An 18,570-nucleotide genomic window follows, 5' to 3' on the forward strand; every position below is an offset into this window, starting at 1 on the left:
GAAATTGAGAAAAAAGAGAGTTCGAAATTGGCATGGGCTAAGTGATTTTGTCTATGATAGAAAGACCTTCAACCCGAAGACGCGAAGAGCTGACTCCAACAGTTTACAAAGACGATAAGATGGGATAGAGTCACGAAGAAGATATTTATAATTTAGAAAATAATGACCTAAAATTGAATACGTTTCAAAATTCTAGTGCAAAATGTGCAAGACATGTGATTTATTCATGCTTTATCGTATTTAGTGCGCATTGCCAATAATTGGTCCTATCGCCCTACCATTCCGGTGCTATAATATCACAAGCGGAATTCCATTCTCAGTCGGATATACAAATCGGAAATAATCTTGCTGCTGACTGACTGCACCGTTTACGGTTATCATGCTCGTAGCAACGAGTATTATTAATTACCTTTTAAAAAACGTCTCTTCATCTTTTTTTCATTTACTGAGAAAATAAATATTGATGCTGTTTTTATCTTCTCTAATAATCCGTTTAGTGATTTTATAATCTCGTCAATTATAAAATGGAAAGTCTAAAGTTCGTGCTCCAAATATTGACTATTCAATATTTTATAAAAAAATCGAATTTTAAGATAAGCATGGCGTTTAAAAAAGTATTTTGTAATTGGCAACTTTTTTTCACGACGACTAGCAATGATCGTTTTTAATTTATGGCTTACCTTTCAAAACGAGAAGGATTAATTTGTCATTCCGCTATGGCCGACTATGTAACAACTTATTTACGGGGATAAATCTCCAGATAAAGTATTACGGGTACAATGGAAAAATAATTTAATGAATAAATCATGCCTTGCATATCTCGAGCGGCAGGTTCGCTTCAAGATGGAGAGTGTTGACAAAACTTTCTTCAGTGATTACGTTGCCTTTCATCAATTCGCCGCCCGGAATACATTTTGTTCTCCGAAAAATATTTATCTCAATGTTTGAGCAGCTGTCATAACTGAAATTTGTAATTTTATTTTCGCAAAGGGCGGCCGCCATGACAGGATTTATGAATACATAAAAGAAGACGAAAATTAGAGAGGCAATGTTTTGGGAAAATATTTTCATTGCGGAATTAGCGGGTATCGGGGGTTGAAGTCGGTAGGTGGGAGAAATAGTGGGAAGAGGGGAGGGCGGGAATATTCGAGATGTTTCGTACAACACCGATTCTGTAGCTGCGAACGCCACAAGTTGCCTTTTAAAATACCCATTTCAATTCATATTTCAAAAAGTTTTTCTCGCTCCATTTATGTTTTGGATAAATTTGCTTTTGAATAGGGCCTTAAATTAAATTGTCTTTCACAATCAAATTAATTGCTTTCCTATACGCGTTTTCTTAATGAATAATTTTCACAATTCTATCCCGATCTGGTTTACCAATCGCTTAAAAAACTCGATTACTTTTATTTATTTAAAAAATGGATAAAATAAGTATTAGCCGTGTAAAACTTACACAAACTACTACTTAAATGGATATCTAATCCTTAGAGCCCTTGTCATTACTATTAAACCCGATTATTATCCTTTTAATACCCATTATTCCTCTTCCATTTTCTTTCCCAAATAGCATAAATCGCTCACTCCTTTCAAGAACGTCATAAATCAAAATTCGTCAATTTTCAGTTCTGCATGTTTTCGGAATGCCCAGAAAATGCACTATATCCCAGCAAAAGACGCATATTTTTAACTTAATATTTACCCGCTACAGGGCAGAAAGTGTTGTTTTTGCATTTTGAAGAAAAGGTATTGTTTAATTATTTTTTTAATTACACTAAATATTTTTCAAATGAAGAAAAAACCTTCAGGTTTTACCTAAAAAGATCTGTTGCACAGTAAAAAGTTCAATAAGTGGCTTCATATTTATTTTTAATACATTGTATTATATTTTTAAACTTTAAAAGCGTTCTCCTGAAAAATCATGTTTTTTGATTTATGACGTTCTTGAAAGGAGTGAGCGAAATATCCTTATTACCATACTTATCATCTGTATCTTTTTTCATATATTACACTTGTTTATCCGAGAATCTGTAGTCAAACATCTATAACTCTGCCTTGATATTTAAAACAATCTACAATAGTTGACATCAAATCATTGAAGTCGTTTGGGTGCTGTGCCTTTAGCACCACTTGAAAGCGGAAAGGATGTGGGATATCTTAACATAATTTTGGGGGCAATATAAGTGTGCTGATAAGCATTAAATAGCAAATTTTTTTTATTATAAAAACAATGTTGAAAATATCAAATTTTCTTTTGGCTTCACAAACTTGATCCTTTTATAAGTTATATAATTTTTTTTTTTCAATTTATTTATTTTACATTCATACCAAATGTCTATGCATTACTTTTAAATGTTGCTGTCTTACTTTAGTTGGTGTTCTATACTCTAAAATTTACTCCACAATAACAATATAACCTCAAAAAAAAGAAATATTCATAATTATATTGTATATTTTGAAATATCATTAATAATAAGCATTGTATTAAAAATTAAAAATTATAAAAAAATTATCAAACAATTTTTTTTGTTTTTATATCACATATGTATGTCTTTTTTAATACAAAACACACACGTTTGTTTATTTGAATGATTAATTTATGTTTGTATAAATCACTTGACGGTATTTAAATTACATTAATCAAAATTCCATGTTTTCAATTATTGCCCCTCTCAAATATATACAGAACCATATCTGAGTTTGACTAATGTGCATTGTATGTCCAAATTAGTATCAGATACAATCGTTTTGAAAAACAACCGTCCAACAATGATAGCATTCTCCAATGTGTGCCATGAATTGCGTTGTAGTTTTCACTCTCTATCAAACGACCAATATCATTTGCTTTAATATATTTTTTTTCATTCATTCAAACCCTTATCCGCACCCCAATGGTGCATAGGGCACTGCATCTTATAAACGCAGTGTTATCTCGATCGTTAACACATGAAGGAAAGGTGATCAGCCCTCCGCTTCCGGTACCAGTCCAGGGTAGTATTGAATAAATATACGAGTGAAAAAATCACTTATATTTATTTGACCCCCCCCTGGGAATCGAACCCTGGACCTCCAGTACGGTAGCCGAGCGTGCTGACCATTACGCTACGGAGGCGGACATATTTTTTTAATTGTATTAAAAAAGGGAAATTGCAAAAAAGTATAAATTTAAATACTAAATAAAAATGTGACCGAAAAAGTTTATGGTTCATTTGGTAATAAAATTTCCATATTTTAAATACAAAAACAAATGTCATTTTTTTTCTTTCGTGTGACCTTCCAACTTAATTTATTTTATAAATCTACCAAGGTCATTTGTGAAATAAGTTATATAAAAAACATATGCTCTGGAATTTCCCAGCAACTGTTTTTTTATAAATTTGAAAAGATAAACACTGATGACTCAGATTTACTAAAAATTATGATCTGATTGATTGATTAATGTATTTGAACGAATCATTAAGATCCGGTTGTTTAGGAATCATTATTGTTCAGATCCAGATCTTAGAACTGAAGATAGAAAAAAACAACTGAAACTATTGAACTAATATGAACTTTATACGTTATGAGCAAAATAAAATTATGTAACCAAAAACAAAATACAATCCTTACATGTTATTCCAAAGTTCAGATACATGCGGCAAATATGTTTGTGTCGTCAAAATCTATCTTCGATGCAGTGCCTTATCTAGCAATGGTATATAAGGCACTGCATCTAGTTAATCACAGAATCTAATTTTGATTTATTACTAACATTTCTTAGTTTTACACTGAATTTTTTCATAGGGACGAAATAACAACCATGAAGCTTTCCCCATTTTTATTTTATTCAAGTGACCGGATTTCATCGTTACTCACATCACTAAACTGAATTACATAAGTCTAATGATGTTAGTAACCATCAAACCTGATCGCTGATCAAATAAATCAAAACTCGAAAAAGGTACTGGGTTATGAAAAATCTGTAAAACACGGAGATATTTCAGCCTTGGACAGCTGTATTTCAAGTATTTTTGCATTTTTTCTCCAGGTTGGTTGGTTGAAGGCGGAAGACCAGACCATCCTGACACTCCACAACAAAGTGGTGACGCACAACTCGCGCATATCCGTGGCGTTCGACAACCTGCGCACGTGGCAGCTGCGCATCAGGCAGCTCAGGGAGAGTGACCGCGGCTGCTACATGTGCCAAATCAACACGAGCACTATGAAGAAACAGCTGGGATGCATTGACGTCCATGGTGAGTTTTGCCGTCATTATTGTATCTATCCCTATCTTCACATCATGGACAGCCCTTTAGAACGATACCTAAGCCCTAACAAAGACGAAACAACTTTTCAGTACGACTTGGTTTCATTTTTTGACTTTTCCTTACATGTGTAAAATATCCAAATTTTTGTTTTAACTTGAAAAATCTTTTTAAAATGAAATATCTTTTTTATAAAATGTCTAAATTATATTTGTTACGACTAGTTTCGGAAGCTAGAGATATTTTTGGGTTTAAATATGATCAGTTTATATTCAAACCCGTAGAAAGCATCTGTAGCCTCCGAAACTAACTGTTACAAAATATAATATAATACTCAAGAGGAAAAAAATCATCTTGCCATACCACGAAAAATATGTCGAATCAATAAATAACATAAAATGACGTTAATACTTAAATATAACCTCGCCGGTTCGAACCAAACAGATCTTATCTTCCTTAAGGTTTATTACTTTCTATCGAAGTAGATTGGCGTTTTGAAAAAAAATATAAGATTTAAGTTTTGCATAGACATTTCTTAGTGGAACTGCATTTTATAAAATAAATTAACAACTATATAGTTTTTTAAACATAAATGTACATTTATGTGGAAAAACTATATCGTGGTTATTTTATTATATGAAATAATTATACGAATAAACAACAATGGCTTGCAACTTTTGAAAAAAAAAATCGGTAAGAAGTATTTGTCCTTCAATGGACCATTTCAGTAATTATTCGGTATAAATCATAAAGGCTGATGTTATCTGATGGCTAAATGGACAAAAATAATAATTATTGCATTGAACCCAAACCAACCCAAAATGATTTAGGTTAAGATTTCAATCATAATGGGTAGGTTCCATTACATCTGGTACTAGGAGAGTTCGGGATACAGAAAGGGTGGTTTGAATTAGCTATATGTTAACAGTGGATATTGAACAACTCATTTCCATCCACCCCAATAAATAAGTTAAAGACATTTGTTTGTAACTAGCTGTATTCGGTTTTGCCTTGGTGTGGTTCGCCTAGTCAAATGGAAATGAAAGGAAAGAAAAATCACTCATTTCTAATTTCTTATTTAACAATGCTTAAAAATTTTTCAATAAAGCGAGTGATGTTGTTACTTTAAACAGATGGCGCTGCCATCGCGGTAAAAGCGTTATGTCTCCAAAAAAATGTTTTTTCCTGTCATAGATAAAACAATTTTCGTAGGTAGGAGAGGTGTTTTTATGTTGTATATCAAGCAATCGAAGAACAACTTAAGAAAATTAAAATACCAAGCAAACATTTTTTTGAAATTTGGATTTATATATATTTCGATTGTCATCGACAGAAAGGATTCCTTTGTTTTATTATAATAATCGTAAATCATCCGTACTTTTTAGATTTTATTTTTTACTAATTAATTTTTTTTACAAAAAAGTTAGTAATATTAGTATTTAACCTCTCACCGAGATTTTTATGTCTACCGGTTTCGAAACGTACCCGTCTCTTCGCCAGGACAATCACTACCACAGCATGCAAACAATACTACCCTTCACTATCATAACACTATTTACACACTTAAAACTACACAAAATGTTTGACACATGCGATTTTTGGTCGACCCGAAGACCAACATACACTAAGGGTTGCAGCACAAACATGTGTTAAGAGCCAAGGTCAAACCTGCACTAGAGTTAAAAATTATTATTGGACCAGCTTATATACTTGTAGGTTAAAAGGAGTGGGTGGGGTTTGAATTGGAATTTTCTTTATTTATTTTATTTTTAAACAACAAACGGTGAAAAATGCACCAAATCTCTGTTCCGAGCGAAGATAGCCATGATGATCGCCGATCTTCGTTAGAAGTGGCACAGAAAGAAGAAAAAGAAGGTGAAAAAAATAAAGAACCTTTAATGTATTATAAAAAGTATTTTTGAAAAAAAATAACGGCTTTAAACACGAGCGTTGTTCTAAAATTGTGTAACTTTACAAAGACATTATCTTTTTTGTTCCTTGGCTTTGTAACGCTTACTCAATAAACAAACTAGTAAAAATAATTTCCTCCTACAAAAACAATTTGTTATGATACTATTGCTTCTAAAATACGTGTTTGGAAATACACAATCGAGTTATACTCAATTATAAATAATCATCGATTTTCGATCAAATAAACTTCTCTTTAAACATTTTTAAACGGGAAACAGATATTATTTTGATTCATAACAATGTATTATTAGATTTTCAAGAGGTGGAATTCATTTCTATTTTCAAAGTAAAATAAATAAACAGGCTGACCTTTTGTGATTGTATTAAAACAATGTATTTTCTGAAATTCAAGTTCTTAAACATACTTCTAAAAGATTAAAATAGCAAAAGTAATACCATTTTTTCATATTTAAGAACCGAACAAATTAGAATTTAAGTACAATATCATGTAAGAGATTAGAATTAAAATTTAAGTACAATATCATGTAAAAGCAAAATATCGAATATTGAGAACAAATTACACTCGCAAAAATATTCATCTCAATATGTTATTTACAGAAATCTAAAAAAGAGTTCGATGCCAAAATGTATAAACGTATTAAACATTATTTCCAACATTCCGAGTGTGTCCAAATACTTGTTCACAAATCTGGATTACCCCCAATTATAGGAGTTATTTTTCATATTATTTTTTAACAACTTAACATATTTGAAAAATAATATGGAAGTCTGTGTATTTGCAGGGATTATGACCTGTCATAGATTGGTTACGTAAATTCCATATCTTTTTTCATCAAAATGTAAATATGACCCCTAAGTGAAGGAAATCCAGATTAGTGAACAAGTATAATTTATATTTGAAGCACTAACTTTGTGGTTTTCCATTTTATAATTAAAATGTAACTTTGTTTTAAAATCACTAGGATTACTTTATTATAACTTAATTATAATGTTTACCGGTTTCAAATCTAACCGCTTCTTTATCAAGACTGATTAATATTAAGATTAGTATTTTTTTTATTGGCAAAGCACGCAAAATTTACTCTTACATTATGATTGGTGTGTGTGTGTGTGTGTGAGTGTGTGTGTGTGTGTGTGTGTGTGTGTGTGTGTGTGTATGTTTGTGTAAAATGTAATAAAGAATCCAGTGGATGGAAAAATAATATGTTAGGAGATGAGTAGCAACATCAAAAGTCATTTAACTCATGAAGGCAATTTTACATTTCATTGAACGCCGACTTGCCTCATCCTTCGATCACCGTAGTCGTTGGGTTTGAAAAGCACATAATACCTTCAACACCGAGAAGTCGAGAGAAATCTTCGATTGCTATTGGCAAGTGCCCCTTTTTTCCGAGAAACGGAAGCAAAACCAATTTGCCTGTGTAATCCTTAGAGATTTTTAACATCCCAAGTTAGCGCATCACTTCGCTAACAGTGGGCGACCCTCGGAACTTTATGCTCTCCCGATACTTTCGGGTTAACAATTTGGTAGTTATTTTGAAATGAATTTGATTTTTACGCAAGCTTTTTTTGGAAATATCTCATAAACATAGTCAAATATAGGACACCACATTATAGAGTCTCTAATCTGCCTAGATTAAGGATGGTATATAATAATTTAATGAAATAATCGGTCGTTAAAATATTTAAATGTATCAAGATCGATATAATTAATACGAAAATATTATAAAAGTAGGAGATTTGAAAAAGGTTTTTGTAATATGTAAAAAATACATAAATAAGAGAATAAATCCCTTAGTAATAGTGTGGAATGCTAGGTATTATTCACCCGACTATACTACAACTTTAATCCTATTTTAAGAAAACCTGCTGTACTCAAAACAACATAGTATTTTTTTGTATGAATATTAACTTAATTGCGTAATTTTAATTACTATTAAATTTTAAATTTCGTTTTTATAAGAAAATACCTTGATTATATTTATTTTAATTTAATCACAAATTCTGGATTTTACCCCTCACAGGGGTCACATGCAAGATAATATGGAGGTTGGCTTACGACCTGTAATTGCCTGATTTATATATCAGTTGTTTTGATTAACACATACACACATGGCAATCTATTTAAATCTTTCTTATTTTGAGTAAATAGTTATCAACCATGGGTAAAATGGTGTGTGTTACGAAAAAAACCGCATAATGCTCACTTACAACAGTCAATTACAGGTTATACGGTTTGTAAATACCCAATCATCTATATTATTGTCACAATTAATATTAAAATAAAAATTAAGATATATTTAATGATCTTAATGTAAATAACTTGTAAGTCGGGTATAATCAAGTATTTTGGAACACACATTTGTAGACTCTTAAAATATTCTGAATTCAAATAAGAGTAATGTAAAAATAAATGATTTTTTTATTTACATTACTGTTATGCTCTTGCAATTTTTAAAAGTTTCATCTTTAATCTGTAATGGAAATATTATTTCCTTGAATGAGTGAAATTATTATTAAGAACATAAAACGAAAATACCAAAAAATGTTGTTAAGATAGTATACACATTTATTGTTTACGGTTTATTTATCTATTTACATACTTCAGTCAAAATGGCGAATTTTGAGCATATTCTGTATTTAAAACATAGCAAACTGCCATTAGGACGCGCTCTCCTCTGTGTTTGCATAAATTGACGTCACGGGATGTTTGCCTTCATATCTGGCAAATAAGGAGACGAAACAACAAATCATCGCACACTCTGAAATGTTTCACTCCTGCCATCTCAGGACTAGCTATTTATATTCGGGAATAAATCCTTGTCAAATAATCTGAGCAATTCGCTAAATTTGACAAACAAATAATGTCAGGCAGGTTTCAAAGCTTAAAATAACAATACGTGTATTTCAAGCAGTAAAGATATGAAAGATAAAGAAATTGATAGATAATATGATATATCTGATAAGGTATCACGTAAAACCACTTTAAAATGCCAATCTCAATAAAATTATTCATCCATGTCGTGATTTAAATAAAAATGATGACATTTATGAAAAATTTTCAATACTTTTCATAATATTATCACGACAATTCACATTTCTTTTGTGCATCAAATGTCAAATAAAAATAATTCAATATTTAACATGTTGTCTATCTTTAGCCGAGAGATTGTTGCATATTTTTTTTATATTATCTATTCAATGTTACATCAATCCAATAATGCACCTCACAAATCACTGAAAATTGATGAAAATTTTATAGTACCTAATGATCTATTTTTATAATTTATTCGTTTTAAGGTTTTGCAGGTTTTTAAAGTTGTTTTTTCCTTCATAATACTTAGCTGAGCTGAATTTGAAAATAAAACTCAGCGGAATGTCGAAGTTTTAATATGTCAAACATCAAAGAATGTCTTAGTTTCAAAAAGTCGGGCAGTGAGGTCATTATCCATTAAAAACTTTTTAAATTTGTCAAACGGCCCTGGAAACCTTCAAACTTTGTCACGAGTGGTAATTAAAGGAAATCGCGCGCGTAAATAACAATAAATAGGAACCAACTCGACCCTTTGTGTCAAAATTGACAAACTTTGACGTAAGAGAATACGGCTTTGTCCTTCCTCGTTTCGCAGCCTAACTTCAGCACTGTTGTTGTAATATTAGCCGCGATTTGTTTGATATTCCAAAGCACACGCTTTTAGACATCGTTTACATTATTAATAACCGCAAAGCACACAATACATTTAATAATATAATTGTTATTAGTTAGAAACTACTCGATAATGAAATTTGACTTTGCATGAAAAGGTATTATTTATGAAGTTAACTGTATTGTAAGTGAGAGAGTATTTTATTTCGAGTCAAACTTACGCGTATTTCGTTTTGCAATTCATTTGCTAACATCCACGTTCCAATTACATGACAAATAGCTGTTAAACGTTAAACTTTTATTTCAAGTATACGGGACTATTTTTTTTAATAAAAAAATTATGATGAAAATTTCAAAACGCATATCAGATAAATATCATTGTAGGTTTTAAGGCAAGGTTTAACAAAAATTTATCAAATATACGACTCAAATATATATAAAAAAAATTAAAAAAAGGTTTACAAACGGAATTTACAAACCGATTATTTGGCAAGTCTCTCACAGTATTTTGTTGAATTAAATAAAAATCAAAAAGATTTTGGGCATTTGAGAATATTTCATATATAATGTATTATTAACAATTCTTATACATATATTATTTTTGTTCTCAGTTCCGCCAGACATAGTCTACGACGATACTTCCGCAGACCTGGCTGTACAAGAGCATGATAATGCTACCTTGAGCTGCAGAGCAACCGGGAGACCAGCTCCCAGGATCACATGGAGAAGGGAAGACGGAGAACCCATCCTAGTGAAGAAACCTGGCACGAGGGATATCTTTAAACGTAAGTGGAATTTTATGATTTTATTTTAAATCGTCCATACAAAAAAATCCTGTTTTGTTGGCGTTTAAAATATATGAAAAATAAAAACATAAAAACATATGTTGCGAAAAGAGTATTAGTTTAAAACGTTTTTTTTATAGTCTTATAAAGGGGTCATAAATAATCTACGTTAAATGAAAGATATATATAAACTCCAATTCTGCTCGACTAACTGCAAACTTGAATAACGTTTTTATGAAATTTGTTGTAGATATCGAAAAATCGCAAAATCTGTATTTGTAAAATTTTATCTCCCTTTTTGCTTTTTTTACTTACGCTTAACTGTTCAAATTAGGTAAACGTGATATTTACCGTAAAAACTAAGAAGCAGAATAGATATTTATGTAAAGTGTAGAATTTCATGTACAGAGACTTAAAGATAAAATGGAGGTTAGCAGGAATAACGTGAGGATGCTTCCTATCTTTTCTTTGCAAAGCATTCACTAGCAACTTGAGGAGATCCCGAGGGTAAGCGGCTTCTAAGATAAGACTCACAAAGTTTCGTATAAATGGGAAATCAGAACACAGCCTGATGCAGTAAAAGCCTTCTAGTTTAGTCGGGCAGGATAAAATTAACTTAATATCACCCTCGGGGTGTGTAGTGCACTTTATGCCTACATCCCTTCCGATCCACCCCTCGACAACCAAACTGGAAAGGCAGTAAAATAAGCGTATCAATCTTTTTCACTTTAGTGCAGGGGTGTGAAGTAGCCTAAAGTAGCTTTCTTTGTCTATTAAATGCAATAGATGATGGATTTAGCATGTTTTATATATATACATAGTAAGACCCTAAAGCTACTTTATTTTCATAAATCCTTCTAGCAGAGTAAGTTAAATTGATCAAACCAGTTAAGCCACCATACCAATGTACAACAAAAAATATTTTATCGTTAACCAGGAACATGATTTTTTTAAATATTTAGGCAGTAGGTTTTCAAGGGATAAACGAGTGGACAAAGAGAGAAAAGTAAATGTAGGGAATGTAATAAATAGTGCTCTGTATACAGCGATTGCAAACAAAAGTATGTCCTAGCAGTTCACAGCGGCAGTTTTCACCAATACGGCCTATTTCATTTTAACTTCTCAACACATTTGCAAATAGGTTCGACTTTTAAAAAAACGCACACATTTGAAATATGTCATTAAATTATTTAATTTACTATGAACGAAGGGTAGAATTTTTCTATCCTGAAAAAAGCTTCTTCTACTGTGGCTAAAACGTTAGTACTCGTAAAAGGACATATGAACGATTTTAAGATTAAATTAGATTTTATTTACGACTTACACATTACAACAAATCAACAAAACATTCATCATTCTATTGAGTTTGCAAAAGCAAAGATTACTCATTAAATATTTCATACCGAGGTAACTCATATTAGTTTTTGTAGCTTATTGAGGCGTGAAATCTAGATTAGCTAAATTGCCAGGAATACAAGTCTTATAATAAAATGAGTAGTCATATTTATAATATATGTGACAAGTACAAGTGGTAACAGTAGAGTATATAACTACTTGCCAATATTTTAGACTACCAATTTCAAAACGTTCATGCCTCTTCATCATGGCAATCTCTATATTATAGTTAAAATAACGGTATAAAACACTACTATACCACTATGCAATTTAAATTTTTGACTGACATTTCTCGGTGGAACTGTATTTAAAAAAATCCACATTTATTTAATTCCACCAGTGACTGAATTTCAACGTTACTTATATCATCTGACTAGTGGGAGGCTAGAAAATATTATTTTTATAATTCCACCAGTGACTGAATTTCAACGTTACTTATATCATCTGACTAGTGGGAGGCTAGAAAATATTATTTTTATAATTCCACCAGTGACTGAATTTCAACGTTACTTATATCATCTGACTAGTGGGAGGCTAGAAAATATTATTTTTATAATTCCACCAGTGACTGAATTTCAACGTTACTTATATCATCTGACTAGTGGGAGGCTAGAAAATATTATTTTTATAATTCCACCAGTGACTGAATTTCAACGTTACTTATATCATCTGACTAGTGGGAGGCTAGAAAATATTATTTTTATAATTCCACCAGTGACTGAATTTCAACGTTACTTATATCATCTGACTAGTGGGAGGCTAGAAAATATTATTTTTATAATTCCACCAGTGACTGAATTTCAACGTTACTTATATCATCTGACTAGTGGGAGGCTAGAAAATATTATTTTTATAATTCCACCAGTGACTGAATTTCAACGTTACTTATATCATCTGACTAGTGGGAGGCTAGAAAATATTATTTTTATAATTCCACCAGTGACTGAATTTCAACGTTACTTATATCATCTGACTAGTGGGAGGCTAGAAAATATTATTTTTATAATTCCACCAGTGACTGAATTTCAACGTTACTTATATCATCTGACTAGTGGGAGGCTAGAAAATATTATTTTTATAATTCCACCAGTGACTGAATTTCAACGTTACTTATATCATCTGACTAGTGGGAGGCTAGAAAATATTATTTTTATAATTCCACCAGTGACTGAATTTCAACGTTACTTATATCATCTGACTAGTGGGAGGCTAGAAAATATTATTTTTATAATTCCACCAGTGACTGAATTTCAACGTTACTTATATCATCTGACTAGTGGGAGGCTAGAAAATATTATTTTTATAATTCCACCAGTGACTGAATTTCAACGTTACTTATATCATCTGACTAGTGGGAGGCTAGAAAATATTATTTTTATAATTCCACCAGTGACTGAATTTCAACGTTACTTATATCATCTGACTAGTGGGAGGCTAGAAAATATTATTTTTATAATTCCACCAGTGACTGAATTTCAACGTTACTTATATCATCTGACTAGTGGGAGGCTAGAAAATATTATTTTTATAATTCCACCAGTGACTGAATTTCAACGTTACTTATATCATCTGACTAGTGGGAGGCTAGAAAATATTATTTTTATAATTCCACCAGTGACTGAATTTCAACGTTACTTATATCATCTGACTAGTGGGAGGCTAGAAAATATTATTTTTATAATTCCACCAGTGACTGAATTTCAACGTTACTTATATCATCTGACTAGTGGGAGGCTAGAAAATATTATTTTTATAATTCCACCAGTGACTGAATTTCAACGTTACTTATATCATCTGACTAGTGGGAGGCTAGAAAATATTATTTTTATAATTCCACCAGTGACTGAATTTCAACGTTACTTATATCATCTGACTAGTGGGAGGCTAGAAAATATTATTTTTATAATTCCACCAGTGACTGAATTTCAACGTTACTTATATCATCTGACTAGTGGGAGGCTAGAAAATATTATTTTTATAATTCCACCAGTGACTGAATTTCAACGTTACTTATATCATCTGACTAGTGGGAGGCTAGAAAATATTATTTTTATAATTCCACCAGTGACTGAATTTCAACGTTACTTATATCATCTGACTAGTGGGAGGCTAGAAAATATTATTTTTATAATTCCACCAGTGACTGAATTTCAACGTTACTTATATCATCTGACTAGTGGGAGGCTAGAAAATATTATTTTTATAATTCCACCAGTGACTGAATTTCAACGTTACTTATATCATCTGACTAGTGGGAGGCTAGAAAATATTATTTCAACGTTACTTATATCATCTGACTAGTGGGAGGCTAGAAAATATTATTTCAACGTTACTTATATCATCTGACTAGTGGGAGGCTAGAAAATATTATTTCAACGTTACTTATATCATCTGACTAGTGGGAGGCTAGAAAATATTATTTCAACGTTACTTATATCATCTGACTAGTGGGAGGCTAGAAAATATTATTTCAACGTTACTTATATCATCTGACTAGTGGGAGGCTAGAAAATATTATTTCAACGTTACTTATATCATCTGACTAGTGGGAGGCTAGAAAATATTATTTCAACGTTACTTATATCATCTGACTAGTGGGAGGCTAGAAAATATTATTTCAACGTTACTTATATCATCTGACTAGTGGGAGGCTAGAAAATATTATTTCAACGTTACTTATATCATCTGACTAGTGGGAGGCTAGAAAATATTATTTCAACGTTACTTATATCATCTGACTAGTGGGAGGCTAGAAAATATTATTTCAACGTTACTTATATCATCTGACTAGTGGGAGGCTAGAAAATATTATTTCAACGTTACTTATATCATCTGACTAGTGGGAGGCTAGAAAATATTATTTCAACGTTACTTATATCATCTGACTAGTGGGAGGCTAGAAAATATTATTTCAACGTTACTTATATCATCTGACTAGTGGGAGGCTAGAAAATATTATTTCAACGTTACTTATATCATCTGACTAGTGGGAGGCTAGAAAATATTATTTCAACGTTACTTATATCATCTGACTAGTGGGAGGCTAGAAAATATTATTTTTATAATTCCACCAGTGACTGAATTTCAACGTTACTTATATCATCTGACTAGTGGGAGGCTAGAAAATATTATTTCAACGTTACTTATATCATCTGACTAGTGGGAGGCTAGAAAATATTATTTTTATAATTCCACCAGTGACTGAATTTCAACGTTACTTATATCATCTGACTAGTGGGAGGCTAGAAAATATTATTTTTATAATTCCACCAGTGACTGAATTTCAACGTTACTTATATCATCTGACTAGTGGGAGGCTAGAAAATATTATTTTTATAATTCCACCAGTGACTGAATTTCAACGTTACTTATATCATCTGACTAGTGGGAGGCTAGAAAATATTATTTCAACGTTACTTATATCATCTGACTAGTGGGAGGCTAGAAAATATTATTTTTATAAATACAACGTATTTATAAAATAATGTAACTTAAATTCATTTTCTCTGAAAAATTATATTAATTCATAGTTTTTGAATTAATATAATTTTTTGAATTAACAAAATTTCAACTCCCGCCTATATAAAACATTTTGACTAGCCTTAACAACAAAACCCGTTCATTGAACAATTAAAATAAATCTGTAAAAAATTATACTATACATCATTTTATATTATGTACCACTATTCATATTGGTCTTGAGACAACTCAAATCGCATGTGATTAATATTTTGTAAAAAAAATGTATCAAACTACGTTTGTAGTGCAAATCAATTTTGTTATTTGTTCAACTTTTTAAGTTATCACTCAAATATGCAAATGAAGTTTTATGATATAAACACTATCTAAACCAATAAATTCACCAACAAAAATAATAGCGGGTTGGTACGTATAGCGCTGCGAGCGAATGGCGAGGCTCCTCTGTATAGCGTTTAGTGAATTCCGTGTACTGGATGATTAGTGAACCACTGAGCATGTTACTACCTCTATCTTCGAGTGTCAGCGGCACAGATAACTAACCAAACGATAAACTGAACATAAACGTTCTCATTCACAAGATTTACGTGTTCAATTCCGCGAATTAATTTCATTGTTTCCAAAGAACACAATGCAGCAACATTACTCCCGTATTCATATCCCGTTCTCTTCATCGTCGAGTTTATTATTCTAACAGGGTTGTCCGAAATATAATAATCAAAACAGGGTCCTCGCAAACGAAATAGTTCATCGCTCGCGAAACTGAACTATCGTACTACGGTCCAACAACTATCAAGTAGACCATTTCGAATTTACAACAACTCGAATGGTTTTGCTCCCTTTAACCCTTTGTTTGTGAAATCATAAATAATAATACTTCGAGTAATGTGGTCAGTTTTTGTGAAACTCGTGTTGTTTTACTATATATTTTTTTACTAATTCAAAAATGAAACGCCAAAAATTATCAAGGATACAATACCCTTCGAGGGATTCAATACTTGAGATTTCTGTTCCACTGTTTATATAAATATATGTGTGTTTATGTAAATATGTACGTGTATTATATATTGAATGAAGAAAAAAAAGTACTTTTAAAATCACTTTTTCAAAGCCTTTTTAAATATGATAAAAAACATCCCAAATGAATATAACGTAGGAATAAAAATTTATTATTTATTCTTCAAAACCAATTTTATTTCATTTCAGTTTCATGATTTCTTTTAAAAACGAATTCCATTAGGAAATATTACACATTTTAAAAACGCCTCAATAGACCCAAGTACTTTATATTTACTGATATAAATTGTTAAAAAGCAATATTTTCTTTTAACAAATTTTAAATTATCGCCAGAATTTTTCATTATATTCTACTCGTATTCATATGAAAATGTTTTCAATTTGAGTATTAATGAATGTTTAAAGGATGACATCGTATTTACAAACCGCCCCTTGAATATTGGATCTGTTCTGAAGTGTAATGTGCGTGCTAACCGCGCGTAGTTTCAAAACAGAATGCACTTCCCATTGCATGAAACATTTTAGCAAACTATTTAGTTCACAACTGCTCATAATATGCTGAAAGAAGTGATTTATCGTTATTGCTGAGCTTTCAGAATTTAAACACGGTTACACGTTACATGAAACTATACAATTCCGGAGAATTAATTTCTACTTGTGTTGTTTACAGCAATATTCTGCCTTATTCGGAATATTAATCAGAAACAATAACTCCCTCACTTCATGTTTATAGTTCCCATACTTATAACGTATTCGTATAATTTCGGCGCGTTTCAATGTTATGTAATGTGAACGAGAAACAATACACCACAAACACAAATTACTTCACATAATTATTTTTTTTTTAAATAAATATGCATTATTTAAATTCACCAAAATAATATACGTAGACGTGTCGTCATATATAAAAAGGTACACACTAATTTCAGTGACTGAACATCAAAACTTTGTCGCCTCCATATAATATTGGTTACCACGTTTGTTCACCACAGTGGAGATCTCGGGTTCGATATTTAAGGGAGAGGATAAGCTGCGAGAATCGAACTCCAAACTTATCTGTTTTCTCAAACAACCCTTGCCTCTTCCACGTTTATATATATTCTAATACATATCTACCGAAGAAAATCTAACATTCATGATTTTGAAAGAATTTTTTTTTCTGAAAAGAAGAACTGCAACGACGAAAGCCTCCGGGGTTGCATCCCAGAACTCGTACAAGCTAATACAAAATTCTACGGTGTACGAGTAAGGACGGGGATTTGTCATATCTTCTTCTTCTTCTTCATGAGCCTTCTGTCCTCCACTGCTGGATATTGGCCTTTTCCCTTTCTTTACAATTCCTCAGGTCGGTTGCTGCTTGCAGCCAGTTTCACCCCCACAGCGACTTTGTCGACGGACCATCTCTTTTGGGGTCTTCCTGCACCTCTTTTGTTCTCTCAAGGTCTCCATCGTAAAATTCTTGGGGTCCATTTTGTAGGGATATACATGCCAAATTATATTAATAATAAAGTTTTAAGTACAAAAATTAATAATAAAAATATATGTAAACAAAATTTCCATTCCTAAGCCCTTATTTCAAGGGATTTTCTATTTCTTCTGCCTCTTCTTTCGTTTATTTCAATAATAAATATTTTCCATACAATATTCCCGTTATTACTAAATATTAGGGTAACCTCCCCCTCCCCGTCCCATTGTCCATCCTGCTTCCAGGATATGAGAAAGGACATGCGAGACCTTTCAGTGGTTTCAATGCTTACATCTCCGTTATATATTTTTTCGTATTTTTTACGCGATTCATATATTTCTTTTATTAAAAAGGTAAGCATGACGTAATAATGCGGTCATCAAATTTAATGTATTATTTGAAATATGTAATTTAATTTTCTATCACATGTGCGCTAAATTATCAATTTAATTCAACTTTGATTACTTTTCTCATGTCATAAAAAAAATTACATTAAATGTCATTATTGATTTTTATTTCTTTTAGAGTCTTCGTAACATTATTTTATTTTAAAAAACCTTATTTTTGTTTCGGCATTTACTTTGTGAAAAGACATGTCGCTCACTCCTT

The 18,570-nt window shown here is 31.5% G+C and overlaps 1 protein-coding gene across 1 annotated transcript in view; it reads left to right on the plus strand.

The window, feature by feature from the left end:
• Positions 1 to 18,570, plus strand: part of LOC148310100 (lachesin-like) — a 212,055-nt gene that overhangs the window by 160,871 nt on the left and 32,614 nt on the right. The window contains exons 4-5 of the mRNA XM_088258947.1: positions 4,028 to 4,235; positions 10,434 to 10,607. Of these exons, the coding sequence (XP_088115073.1) occupies positions 4,028 to 4,235; positions 10,434 to 10,607 (382 nt within the window). The remainder of the gene's footprint in view (positions 1 to 4,027; positions 4,236 to 10,433; positions 10,608 to 18,570) is intronic.

Source organism: Brachycentrus maculatus, unplaced genomic scaffold, assembly GCF_059751285.1.
Source record: "Brachycentrus maculatus isolate JH-2025_06_01 unplaced genomic scaffold, ASM5975128v1 h1tg000105l, whole genome shotgun sequence".
Lineage (NCBI taxonomy): Eukaryota > Metazoa > Arthropoda > Insecta > Trichoptera > Brachycentridae > Brachycentrus > Brachycentrus maculatus.